We start from the raw sequence: 14,537 nt of genomic DNA, 5'->3' as shown, positions 1-14,537 counted from the left end.
AAGTCTGCTTGAAGCAGGTGGGAACCTCAAACTGCTGAAGCAAGAAATTTAAGATCCAGTGAACACTCCAGTCAGTTGATCAGCACAGGTCTTTAGTACTTGGCCAGGTACCCTGTCTGGACCAGATGCTTTCCTTGGGCTTATCCTCCCGAAGAATGCTATCACATTGGCCTTATAGACTGAAATCCCAGCATGTGAAGACAGACTCTGGCGGATTGAGCGGATGAGACCAATGGAAGGTCCAACGGTCAAGGCGGCGGTCTCTGCAAGCGTCGTGGAACGTGTAGAGCAGGACAAGACACAGAAGACGTCCTGGTCATCCACTGCGCCTAGTCCCATCTCCAGCTGTCTAGACTCTGTCTTGCCACTGGACCCAGATGGGAATTGGGAAGAGAGAGCGAGGCTAACGCTGCACAACTCTCCCTCACTTAAATCCAAATCATGCACAAGTCTCGACCATCATTATGGTGTCGAGGTCCTCATCGACGTCAACGATGGACGAACAGTAACATAGACTGAAATCACTGGGCTTTTAGGGGCTGTGGGAGTTTGCGAAGGTGCCTCCAGGTTTTGACAGTCAAAGCAAACATAGAAGTCCACCTCGCACAGGAGATGACTTTCTGGTGGTCAGACCTGGACCCCTTGTATTTTATTTGGTCACCAGACCTGAATGCCACTGATCTGGTTCTCAGCAGATTGCAGATCTCATGGTTCATGTAGGGCTTCTGGTTGGGGAAGACTCTGAATGATTTTTTGGGGGGGAAAACTTGTCTATGACTGTCTTTATAAAGTCTGTGACAACCATGGTGAATTTGTTCAGATCTTCTGATGAGTCCTTGAACATGTTCCGTCCACCGACTCAAAGCAATCTTGTAGTCATTCCTCTGCCTCCCCTAACCACCTCTTTGTTATTCTTAAGTCTGGAGTCTTGATCCTTAGCTTCTGCCTGTATGCAGGTTGAAGGAGCAAGTCAGATGATCAGATTTCCTGACATGCGGTCTAGGGATTAAACGGTAGGCATTCCTTATCATAGTGGTCGAGTGTTTTGAGACCTCTTATGCTGCAGGTGATATACCAATGATAGTGGGCTGGGATTTCTTTAAAGGAGCCTGATTGAAGCCTCCGACTATGATTTGAAGTATTTCTTATTTGCTGATCGCAATAGTCAATACCTCGAGTACTTGCTCAACATCAGCCTTTGGTGATAAATAATCTGTGGTCGGTCAGGATCACAAAGGGGAGCTCTGTTGGTAGGCAGAATAGTTGACACTTATCATTAGGTATTCCAGAATGCGGGAACAAGAGTGTGACAAGATTGCTATGTCCGAGCACCACAAAGAGTTTATCATGAAGCATAGATTCTAGACCACCCAAAGTGGCACCAACAATCATCCCGTGGTCAAAGTCACTTAGATCACGTTTCTCCCCAATCTGATTGTTGATCTGAACAACAACTGCACCAGGTGAACTTAATAAAGTAGCCACTGGGTGTCTATATACTGTGTATCTTGGTGTTGTTGTTGACTGCCGTCGAGTCATCATCGACTCACGGTGATCCTCTGGAAGTGTAGTTGTCCATTGGGTTTTCCTGGCAAGATATGGAAGAGATTGCCAGGCTTTTCTCCCGCGCAGATACTGCTGCAGGTTGGGACCCGGCCGGATTCAAACTCAGGACCATCTGCCTTGAAGTGCAATGCTGATGCCACTGCACCACCAGCTGGCTCGTGTGTGTGTTTTTAGTGTATTTTATGTATTGCATTCTACTGCTGCTGCAAAACAACAAAGTTCATGACACTCTGTGTCAATGATAACTAACCTAATTCTCATTCTGATTCTGAGATCTTGAATGAATCAAGGCATAATCAGCCTCTGGGGATTACTGAAGAACAAGGAGGAACACAGTAAGAAAAAAAGATATCAAAGGCAAATTCAGGTCTTTGTGTGTTGCTGCTTCCTTTTAGATACATTTATATCTGACAATTATAACTAATACACTTGATGCACTGTTAATATGTTTGGAATTGATGAAACAGATTAACTGTCAAGTAATGAATGACTCTGCTTATTAGCCCAGAGCATGGTGATGAAGTTTACTTGTGATTTACATTACATTTCTTTTAGGGTTAAATATCCTTACAATTTTGCATAAATATATTGGAGGTGTAATGTCTAAAGTAGGAGATGAATCCAATTCTTAAAATATGGACCCAATGCCCTAAGAGTGGGCATTGTCAGAGGTGCCATCCTTATAAGGGGTATTATGCAGAGAGCCATCTCTTCTGTTATGTGGACATAAAGAAGAAGATCTCACAGATGCCATTTTGAAGTTACACCTTTTTACCTCACCAACATTAATCCCTCAATTAAGTCACTAAGATTATTTGGTTGAAATATTCAATAACTGCTGTTTTTGAGCAATTTTTCTGTGCAGTTTGAGTGCTGTGTTTCCTGCATTACAAGTGATGACAATTGAACTCTACTTCATTGACTATAAAGGACTTCCATATTTACTAAGTCTGTGAAAAGTGCTGGAAAATTACAAGACCCTTATATGTGAAGCGAATTCCAAAGTGAGATTGGAAATCCCACCATTGCTAATTCAAATGGAGCCAATGTGCTTTCTATCCAAAGGCAAAAGGAAGTAACCTGAGTAAAAGACAAAAGAGTAGAATAACAGGTCATGAAAGTAACAGAAACTAGCAGGAATGAGACTCTGATTTACTATGCACAGTTTCACTGGTGATCAATCAGTAATGTTAAATATCTATGCCTGGAAATTCCTACAATCCTGCATTCTCTCAGTGGAAAGATTGCATAAGTCCTGAAGAAATAGTTGTGCAATTATTCTTTTAAAGTAATGGATGTATTGGAAAGAAACTTAGTGAACATTCTACTTCTTTTGCATCTGCAGCTAAACCTGTCAACTAATTTCTTCATTAATCCGAATGGGAACCACCTACGTTACCTCCTCCAATTGCACATGTTTTTCTTAATGCACAGGTGTTTTTGGCTTAATCAGTTTTGATTGTCAGAATGGTTTACATAATTAGTCATCATTATAAATAAAGGTGTAGGACTTTATATTGAGATTATGAAAATAAGCACAAGGTGGTTGTCCTTAAAATGTAAGCTGTCCATCTGCCACAGAGTGAAAGTAGTTTATTTTTTATTTGGGCATTGTGATATAAATAATGATTATATCAGTGATGTTCTGACTGATGTGCCTTACCAATTTACTTTCATCGTTGGCTTTGCATTAATTGTAAAGATCATCAGAAAACTTCACCTCTAAATCTGCTCCTCTTGAAGTTTACACTTGGTCCAAACTTTCTGTGGGCTGCATCTTGGGAATTTAAAAAGTCCATATCTGAAAATTGTCCACTGCAACTTTTGCATTGAAGTTATTCTGGATTGAGAAGTTAATTTCTAAACTCGTAGTAAGAGATTTGCTTGATCATTGGACTTCATGACAAGGACAAACCCCATTTGGGAATCTCCACAAGCTGCCTATTCAGAAAATTATGAAATCTGCAGCTTTTGATAAGTACCTTGCCACATTTTTATGATGCTTGTGTCACTCACAATGGTCCAATATTATGTTTTTTATTCAAAGAAAAGCTCGGGTTTTAGTGGTATAGAAAATACAGTTTACTACAAAATTACAAATAAATTGGTTTGAAGCTTGTATGTACCAAATGATTTTAATATTTTTAAATATATTTTCTGCAAATAAGCTGGCAAACAGAATATTAGGGCCAAAACAAGGAATTATCTTTTACAAAAATCTGCAATTGTCTTGAATATCTTCCAGGAATGTGTTGATTCGTCAATAGAATCGTAACCTGCGGCAGCTGAATTGGCCTTGTTAGTTCACTCCTTCTCTCCCTCCCAACAATCCATAGGAATCTGCAGTTTCGCCGATCCATCTGCATTCACTTGCAGGGGAGGGACCTGGTCTGCTTAAATGATTTACACCTTCTACCACAATCATTCAGAGATACAAGAGAATACAGATGCCAAAATCTAGAGGAACTCAGTGGGTCAGGCAGAATCTGTGGAGGAAAAGGGATGGTTGAGATCCATTATCAGGAGCCCTAGTGCAAGATCATGACCCAAAATGCCAACCATCCCTTTGCCTCCACATATATTGCTTGGCCCACTGAGTTCCTCCAGCAGTATATCTTTTGCACCTCAATCATTCAGTTCAATTCCAGTGAAGGCAACCATGTGGCAAATCACTGCACATCTATCTGCTGCTTGTTTAAGACTCTTGTTGCCACCAGGGATACTCTTCCATTTGTGCTTTGTGCTGCTGTTGGAATCATCCTGAAAAGAAATCAGGTTGCTGTATTTAGAACGGTTCTCTAGGTTTACATTGCAATTATTTCTGCAAGATTCAAGAACGTTGGGAGATGGGTGGGTAGTCAGGCTCTGAAGCTTACTTATAGAGATCCCTGGACACTGGTTATTGCCTTAGTCTAGAAACTGAGGGTCAACTTTGACAAAATCTAATGGAAAGTTGCAAAGGTTTGGGAAGTCCATGTTAAAACAAAGTTTACTGCAGTCTGTGAGATAATTGAGGAAAAGTCACTTTCTTTTGATTTCCCCATTGCGTTTTACTCTGGATTATACTTTGCTTTGACCATTTCAACTAGAGATGTGCTCCACGGAGATTAATATTTCTCATTTTCCCCTTGGTTTCTGAAAGACTGCATCAGATTTTATCAATTTATTTTCAGAGCAGATTTAATTAAATGTTTTGGTGAATGCTTCACAGGGTTGCTCATCTGGATGTTATTTAAGATTATTTCTGTTCAGGGCATGCTTAACATATCATAACTGACTGCTTGAAGTGTCCTATTGTGGCTTTGAATCTGATCTCAGGAAAAAATGCAGTTCTTCGGCTGCTCAGAAACTTGAGGAAAATTTGGTCGTAGATGTTCAGCTTATCTTCTCCCCCAGTTTCACTTTCCTATACAGGAGATCATTCGGCTGGCTAAGGAGGAGTATCCAGTTGAATCTTTTTTGTAGGTTACTGCAAATCAAGTCCTGTCCACACATGTTTCTATACGTGATGAAAGCTTCTACTTCCTGCAGCTATCCCCCAACTAAATTCAGTCCAGGTGTTTTATATACTCTCATGTGTACCCTCTCACCTGAACTGCATGAAATATTCCCACTGTGGTTGAACAGTAATTCAGATCATACTAACTCCTACATGCTCAATTTTAATATCTTAATGCAGGGCTCTGGGACCAAGCATTCCCAGATCCCTCTGCACTTAAACTCATCTTATGAACTCAACTGAACAAGACATGAACCTATCCTCTTGTCTTGTTTGATCTCCCAGTGCAATACCTCACATTTCTTATAGTTGAATTCCATTTTACCCACCTGACCAATTCACTGATACAGTAATGCCATTCGCAATAGTTTCCCTCTGCGCTGTCAGTCACTTGGCCAGTTTTATATAAATTGTAAACGTCTTAATCTACTTTCCTCCCAAAGAGCTTTAACAAAGAAAACTTGCAACTATACAGCAATCCTGATTAAGCACTCTCCAAAGTACTTAAAACCAGTGATGATTTTTTAAATATATTCGGTGTGTAACATAATAAATGCAGAAGTCAATTTGTGCTCAATAATCTTCTTCAGCTGATAATAACCAGTGTTTTTTTTTAAAGATTCTTAAATTTGGCCAGGTCACCAGCAGAATAATTCTATTCTTCTTTGAGGTATTGTGATGGGATATTTAATGCGTATCTGAGGGAGCAGTTGAAGCGGATGTTTAACACCCAATCCTAAATCCAATTGCTCCTTCAATACTGCTTTGGAATGTCAGGCTACATTTTGAGCTCAGATCTCTGGATTGGGAATTGGACCTACAGTCTTCCAACTCAGAACATTACCAATTGAGTTACATACAGCTGCCAAATTTTCACATTGAACCCTGCAGAACTCCATTGAAAAGAGCCTTACAGTCATTAAAAAATCAGCTTGCCCAAAATTCTTTGCTTTCTATCACTGAGCCAACCTTGATCCCAGAATGCCATTTTCTTTTGGAAGTGATGGGTTTTATTTTATTGAAAAGTTTACCATCTGAAAGCTTGTCAATGGCTGTATTAAATGTTTTTATAACCATGCAATCATTATCAACCCTCCTTTTACTATTTAAAAATAAGATAAAGTTTTTAGATATGTCCTTCCCAGGATTTATTTATCATTCTATCCTGTATATTTTAAATAATGGTTAATACTATTGACTTACAAATAGTTTTCTCACCAACAATATAAGGCACAACAAAGAACTAGATCCCTCAGTATTTTTCAATCATTATGTTTACTGCGTTCAGTATTTCACGGTCTGCCTTTTTCACTGCAATTCCTGCATTATCTCTTTCAGATCCATACCAATTTTTTTTCATACACATTAGCCTATTTTTTGGCCTTTCATAGACCTTATTCTTTCCTTACTTATCTTTTGCTCTTCACATATTTATAATACATATTTTGGTTTGCCGTAATTTTGCTTAAGACTATTTTATGTACTAGTAGGTCTTTTTTCATATTTTTGATAGCTTATCAATGACGCATGACCAAATCTATGAAAGAGCACTGTAGTTGGTTCCACCACCTGCTCACACCCATTCTTTATAAAACTTGTGAATTTCTTTTTTCAGATATTTATTCTGATGGTACAATTGAATCTGCCCTTGGTACTTCTCATGCCATTGAATCCACATCCCAACCACTTGTTGAGTAAAGAAAGCTTCACCTCTTACCACTTGTGGTTCTGGTGCCTATAATTCTATTTCTTCATATCTTTATGCATATTGAAAAAAAAACCAGCACCCAGAAACAGACACAGTTCTTCAGTTGTGTCCAAACCAATATCTTATAAAGGTCCATTTTTTTTTCTGTGCTTTTGTACTCTGTACCTTTATTTATAAAACAGAATGCCATTTGCATTTTAACCGCTTGCTCAACTGACCTGCCACTTTTAACCAACATTTTTCATAAAGACCCAGACCTCTCTGCTTTATACCTATTGTAGAATTGGGCAATATATTTTTCGAATGCTTTGCCTATCAAAATTTAATAGTTCACATTTCGCACTTTGTCCGCCACCTGTCCAACCATTCTACCAGATTGAATATGTATCCTTGAAGAATGTTTTTTTTCTCATACTTCACAATTCTTCCAAGTTGTATGCCATGTGCGGATTTGGAATGTACTTCCTGTCACTCAAATCCATTCATTGATACAATATACATTGCAGAAAGTAGTGGTTGCTCTACTATCTGCTGGTAAACTCCGTTATACACTTCCCTCCAGTTCGAAAAATATCTACTCTTTGTTTCTAGTTACTTAGCTAATTTTTTATCCATGCCACTAGAGCCATTTTTATTCAGTGGTCTTCAATCTTTTTTGTGGTTCCTTATCAATTACATATATTCCCCTCACCATCTCAGTTGTCAGTTGAATATAACTTCTGATTAACAAATCAACGCTGGCTGTCCCTGATTAATCCACACTTGTCCAAGTGACTGCTAATTCTATCCATGATTACTGGTTTTAGAACTTTAACCTCCACCAATGTTAAAGCAAATGGTCCATAATTATTGGGTTCACTCCACCTATCTTTTTAAACAAAGTTGTATAATGTACAATTTTCCAATCATCATGTACCACCCTTTAATCTATAGGTGTTTGAAAGATTATGACCTCTTCCATTTCTTCTCTTACTTTCACATCTAGACCAAATACCAAATTGTTTTCAAGTGTAGACAGTTTTAAGTATATTGTCTGTGGGTGCACATAACAGGATGTATGAGTTTACATAGAGGTAACTTTTGTTACACCTAATCTGGGAATTCCAGAACCATCAGGAAAAATTTCATTTCTGCCCCAGTTATTACATAAGATGCTGAGTACACAATTTTTGAATTACTTCTTAAGCATCTAGGCATCAATGGCAGACCCACCCATAATTACCCTAAAAGACATGACAATAAGACGCCTTCTTGGACTGCAGTATTAGTGAAGGTGCCCCCACAGTGGTTTGGGCAAGGCAATTTAGGATTTCAATCTAATGACAATGAAGGATTGGCAATGTTTTTCCAAAACAGGATGCTGTGTGACTTGGAGGGGAGCATTCATTTGGTGGTGTCCCCATGCACCTGAAGCCCTTGTGCTTAATGATCTTGGAGGTCATTAGAAAATTACAGACGTATAACTGCAGTTATTTTGTAGATGACACATGCTGCAGCTTTAGTTTGCTGGTGGTAGAGGTGGTGCTGTTGGGGGGGGGGGTGCTACGCAGGGTGGAGAATTTATATTTCAGGTCATAAATGGTGTGAGAATCAAACAGGGCATTTTGTTCTGAATAGTTTCAATTTCCTGAGTGCTGTTAGGATTGGACTCATCTATCGCTCCAATCATGGAAATAGTAAAAAGGCTTTGGGATGTCTGGACATTGGTCAATTGCCACTGGATAGGCCTGTACTGCCTTATTTTTGTTGCCATAAAACTCATATTGCTGGTCTAGTTCTATAAAAGTAATGAATATTTGTCTGTCGAACTCTTGGTGTATACTTATTGTATGCTAGACTCACTCTTGTGTAGATCAGAATAAGAAATATTTTCTACAACGTTAAACCAGTATTTTGTTGAGGAACATAAATGAAAATTTTTATATAAAATACCGACAGAAACAATTAAGAGGGTATTCTTAAATGGCCAAAATACAAGTTCATCTGCTAAAATTTGAACAAAGGAACTAATTCTTCCAGTTCTTTTCTAAGGAGGATTAGCCTAGCTGCACCTTACTCTTCAACTGTTCTACAGTTTGCCTTTCTCTGGCACTAACTTTGAAAGCAAGGTTCCTGTTCCATCAATGTGAAGATGCCAGCAAATCAATAGTGGTCTAGTACCCTGCACCTTCCCTCAGTAACCAACTCCTCCTGGCATGTTATATAGTCTAACAAGCTGTGAATGGGCTCAAACATAAAACAATAAGGAGCTATTTTTATTGAAGATTAGTTTTAGGCATACAGTATTGGATGAAAAAGCCAAACTCCAAAGGTTCTAATTTCACCAATGGTTAGCTCAAGCTTGAATTGTCACTTCTATTAGCCCACTGACTACTAGATCAAACAATATCTGCACCACATGCTTAGCAAATTGAAAATGCTGCTTGGATCCTGTCTTCTTGGCATTCTCTCTCCCCACTCCTTACACAGTAAGTTTTGTTGGCTGATGTGTGTTTACAGGTTGTTAAATAATCAATATGAATGATAATCCCTCAGTTTGTAGGAGGGGTTCAGTTTTATTCAGAACCTTGGAATTATTGTGAGTGAAACTGATGTTATCACTTTTCTGGGAGTGGATGACCATTTTATTGTTTTGCAATGAATTTTGATCCCAGAGCATTCTACCACGAATCTCCCTCTACCTCTCAACCTGGCTGGTTTGCTATAACGCAGCCTCTGGACCCCCAATTGATTACAAGAGTCCACAGCACAGAAACAGGCCATTCTGCCCAACTGATCCATGCCAATCTGAGTTTCTCTCACTTCATCCCTCTCCATCAGTTTAGGTATTCCAAGGATAAGCTCCTGCCGCAGCGAGCGGACCTGAATTTGAGCTCATGGTAACAGTGCACGAAGCTGTGGTAGATGAAAGTGATGGGCAGTGCAAGGAGGACAATGCCACTGACAACACACATTCCTCCCAGGATTCTGCCGGGAACGGTGAACGGGTACATGTCCCCGTAACCCACAGTGGTCATGGAGATGATCACCCACCAACACGAGGCAGGGATACTGGTATATGCTTCATTTTTATCCTCCAGGTCAAGCCCGCTTTCCAACAACTGGGCGAGGGCGCCAAATATGGCCATAGCGACGCAGATAAAGACAAGGAGCATGACCATCTCCCGGTAGCAGCGTTTTAGGGTCAAGCCCAGAGTCTGCAAACCGATGAAGTGCCGAGCAAGTTTGATCACCCAGAATATCCGCATCATCCTCAGGACCCGGAGCGTCACACCAGCCCGCTGTAACTGAGAGTTCTCCCCAGTGAAGAAGGACATCAGTACTGAAATGTAATACGGGGTGATAGCCATCAGGTCGATTATGTTTAAGGGCTTTCTCATAAAATCGCACTTGTTTTTCGAGACGAGGAACCTCACGATGCACTCGGCCGTGAACCAACCCATGCAGATCGCTTCGATTATCCTTTAGACAGAAAATACAGAATTGAGTAAAACAAGCAAACAGTATTCAAGCAAAATGCATGAATGTTTGGATGACATAACAAACCAATATGTAATGAAAGGGCAGTTTCAAAATGATCTCCTAGGCAACAGTCATAGTCATAGTCATACTTTATTGATCACGGGGGAAATTGGTTTTCGTTACAATTGCACCATAAATAATAAATAGATAGTAAATAGATACCCTTGTTCGATTATTGCCCCGACAACACATTGTGGATATCACTGAAAAGATTTACATTGTCCATCGGATAGTTGTCCTTAAAATATTAAAAGTGTGCACCATTCCTCGCAGGGGATACAATTCACTGCAATAACCTTTAGCTTTTCCTCAAAGAGTTACGATCAGTGACAGCTGACTTGGCAACAAGGACGTTAAAATGTTTTTGTTTCAAATTCATCTTTTAACCCTGGGAGAAATCTCGACTGCATGCAGTACGGGACAAATCTGAGTGTAACTGTAATATCTGGCATGTTTTAAAAACGTTGCTAAATTTATGATAATCCCATTGTACGATTGGACTCCAGTACAGATTAATAATTTAATCGCCTTTCGCAGGATTCGTTTTTGCTTTATAAGAATGGCTTTTAACTTTTAGTTTTCAGTATTGTTTTGGGCTATGAGAAGTTGTAAAAATGCACAAAAGAACAATAGTCTTGCTTTCATAAAGTGTCTTTGACTATCTCCGGACATCCTGAAGCGAATCATAGTTAGTTACTTTTCGAACTGGGTTTGTTGTATTCTGGAAAAAAAAATCCTTACGGCAAATATCTATGATTGAGCTGATGGGAAGATACAATTCTTGGCGAGGACTCCAAGAGAACGGCGAATGTTGCTTGGAGACCTGTTAAGTCTTCCCGAGACTTTAAGGGAAGATTGTACACATTCAGTGATGCACGGGCATCAGGCAAGAATGTGTGTTTAAAAGCCTGTGAATGTGAAGCCACGGCTTTTTTTCTCTGGGGAACTATCTGTCCTACTTTACATCAGCAAAGGTTATTTTATTAGCTGCTGGATTTTATTTTTGCATACCATCTCGATGAAACAAGGATGGAGATCCACAGTAAATGTATCGAATTTTTAAAGACATTTCTTGGAGATATTTAAAAACACTGAGCTATTAATATTAGTCACGCATGGATTTTGCTTGATCTTGAAGTCATTTAAATACAAAAATAGGAAAATATATGAAGGAGATGAAAGCAATAATAGTGGAGAAACCATGACTTTAGAAAATTACTATTCAATTCCAAGTTTGGGTGAAAAGAAATGTTTTATATTATACAAAGGAGAAGATATATAGGGGAGTGCCATTCAATCTGAATGTTCAGGAAGAGTTAAAATGCCGGCGTGTTCTAATTTATTAACTTTCCAGTTGGGTATGTGTTTGGTAAATAGCAGCATCCCATTGTTTGGCTCACAATAAAGGCACTTCGACTTAAACTTGTTCGCATTTACAGAGCTTAACAAGGGTCTGAAGTGAACGATTGTACAGACATACTTTTTTGAAGAAATTTGTACTCTTGCACTAATTAAATTCACTGTTGAGATAATTGTGCAAAATCTAATGGAATTGCCACTACATGATCTACATCACACCCCATGCACATTCAATTTTGCATATTGTTTGCGGATTGCAGGATTCGGCGGAAACATGTCGATTTTCTATCCAGTTTCCCGGCGAGCACGCAAAAGGATCTGCCTGATTGGAAACACAGTCGGCCGATTAAGAATTGGTCCTTTGAAATCCGACATGATTTGTTCGTGCAATACACATCAAAGTTGCTGGTGAACGCAGCAGGCCAGGCAGCATCTCTAGGAAGAGGTACAGTCGACGTTTCAGGCCGAGACCCTTCGTCAGGACCCTTCTGCCTGCTGCGTTCACCAGCAACTTTGATGTGTGTTGCTTGAATTTCCAGCATCTGCAGAATACCTGTTGTTTATGATTTGTTCGTGGTGGGATCCACTGCAAATGCAAACTGCATATGCCAGGAATTGCCGGGATGTAACCAAGTGCCAATGAAAAAGAGTAGGCAACAAAGAAGTAGACGGCAGACATGGAAGGAGAGAAAACTGAACGTAATGCTTCTTTCACGACCCTATAAAGAGCTTATAAATTACCTGGAAAGTAGAATTACAGTTGTGAAAGACTAGTAAATTTACAATGATCAAACTTCCACGAATAACATGGCGGTAGGGATAAATATTGGGTAGGTAACCCAAGAGATCTTCTCTGTCCACCATATGATTTATTTCATCCCAAAGGCCCCAAATTCAATGGAATGCATGTCTAGATTCTGGAGTGAAATTAGAACCTTTGACTTAGAAATCAGTGAGGCAAGTCTGCCACCTTGAGAGACAGATCTGTAGCCAACCCTATTTTCCTGATTTCAAATGAATTTGACATTCTAAATTTGCAAGACGACAGTAGCCCGAGCTGCACACGGGGAGAAGGGCGAGGAGTTTGTGTTTTATTAAGTTTTTCTTTGTGAAGTCAAGACACTGAAAAGAGACAAAACAAGACACAGATTTAACCATGACATAAAAAAACATATTCATGGACAAGGGACGTTCACAGCCCGAGATGAGTAAGACTTACATTTAGAAAGAAACTAAACACCATAAATTAAAAAGGAATTATAGATACCCTGATGGTCCCATTAAATTTTCTGTGTACCTGTGCTCCTCCACACTGTTGTTTTCGGCTGTTTTCCAGTCTGGCAGAGTGCTAGCGCACAACACCACCATGGAAACAATAACAAATAGAACGGACACGGTGGCCAGAATCTGGGCCGCTACAGACGAGGTGGGTTCCTCAAAAGTCCTCCTCATCCTGTCCAGCCATTTCCTATTAAACTGAGATCTGTTTTTTAACTCCTTCTTCTTCTGTTTTTTCATTTCTTCCTCTTCCTCTGAGTAGAAGGTGTAAGTGTCGGACATCCTGTCATCTAACCGCCTTTGGCAGCAATATTCGAGGTGCGAGCGGTCCAGTCCCCAGTAAATTAACTCGTTGTAAAAGGACAGTTCGCACATGTGAGGGACAAACCGGAGCTTCCCATACTTGACGTACAGCATGATGAACCCGAAAGCCTCGGAGTGCCTGTCAAAAAAATACTCGTTCCTTTCGTGATCATAGTCATCGCACACTTCCAGCACCTCTTTCTCCGAGGCACAGCTGTGAAGTCTGCTCACCCTTCTGAGCGGAAAGTCCTTGATTACATCCTTCGGGAACGAATATCGGGTCCCCCCAACATTCAGGATCAAAGTGCCGCTTCCAAATTTCATTTTACGCCAATCCCTGACGCTGAATTTACTTTCAGTCCGCTAAGCGTGGACTAAGCGCACGGGTTTCGCTCTCACTGCCTGGAACATTTATTTGCACAGATCCTCCCTGGGTTCCCACACTGATGATGTCAAAAAGTTATCAGGCATGGCAATTGGAGCTTGAGACCGTCTCCCTGCGCGGGGAGCGAGAGCAGCGTTTGATCCCCGAGCCGCTGTTGGTCGGCGCCCTCTCTTTTCAGCCCCACTGGCGGGATGCAAACAGGACTCCAACACGAGAATGACGCGTAAGGCTTCCACTAACCACAGCGCCGCTCCAACTACAGCCTGCAATCGACTTGGTTCTATGTAATATCACATCCTCAGCAATGATCTGGGCTTACACGTAATATTACACCAACATTCTAACTTCCTTATTTGGGCCACTGTGTCTTCGTGATAGTACATCACTATATCATTGTGATAGTACAACTGAATGGGCAGAGTTGGCCTCCTACCCGTTAGGAAGGAACACGATTTTACTTTTCGAGTAATTATCAAAAACCGATTTTACGTAAACGGAAATCGCTTTAGTTTACTTGTCTTTGATGGAAATTTATTTGGTTTTTAGATCAAATGTTATTAACTTTGGAACCACCGAGGCCTGACAAAAGTTGAATATGTACTTTTCCATACTTTTTTCTTCAATCTCCCTTCGTGTCTCTTCATGCGCGTTGATCCTATAATATACTTCGTACCGAGCAAGCTGAACATCAGACCGACCAGAGTTTTGTAAATCTGGCCAACAAAATCTTTGATCTGACCATGTCTGTCTCCAGTGTCGGTGATTTTGTCAGGAATTGTCGTATTCCAGGATACATGCAACTTCAATTAATAGTTGGGCTTCATTGTTATACGCGCTAGTGTACGGTGATCAAGAAACTCATAGTTCATTTCCTGTACATTTGGAAACAAATGGGAGGGAAAGCAAGTAATTAATGC

The 14,537-nt window shown here is 40.2% G+C and overlaps 1 protein-coding gene across 2 annotated transcripts; it reads right to left on the bottom strand.

Annotated features, from left to right (window-relative positions):
* Nucleotides 1-3,694: 3,694 nt before the first annotated feature.
* Nucleotides 3,695-13,889, bottom strand: kcng3 (potassium voltage-gated channel, subfamily G, member 3). Of its 2 annotated transcripts, none has more exons than XM_072265020.1 (2): nucleotides 12,922-13,889; nucleotides 3,695-10,235 (listed from the first exon to the last, which is right to left on the bottom strand). In XM_072265020.1, exons 1-2 carry the CDS (start codon nucleotides 13,557-13,559, stop codon nucleotides 9,590-9,592), a joined length of 1,284 nt encoding a protein of 427 aa, XP_072121121.1. In that variant the 5' UTR covers nucleotides 13,560-13,889; the 3' UTR covers nucleotides 3,695-9,589. The 2 variants fall into 2 exon arrangements, with proteins under 2 accessions (XP_072121121.1, XP_072121122.1); XM_072265021.1 differs by having other exon boundaries at nucleotides 12,952-13,889.
* Between the last annotated feature and the right edge of the window lie 648 nt (nucleotides 13,890-14,537).

The sequence above is a fragment of the Mobula birostris genome, chromosome 8, assembly GCF_030028105.1.
Source record: "Mobula birostris isolate sMobBir1 chromosome 8, sMobBir1.hap1, whole genome shotgun sequence".
NCBI classification, from domain to species: domain Eukaryota; kingdom Metazoa; phylum Chordata; class Chondrichthyes; order Myliobatiformes; family Myliobatidae; genus Mobula; species Mobula birostris.
This window is presented reverse-complemented; position numbering and strand designations above follow the sequence as displayed.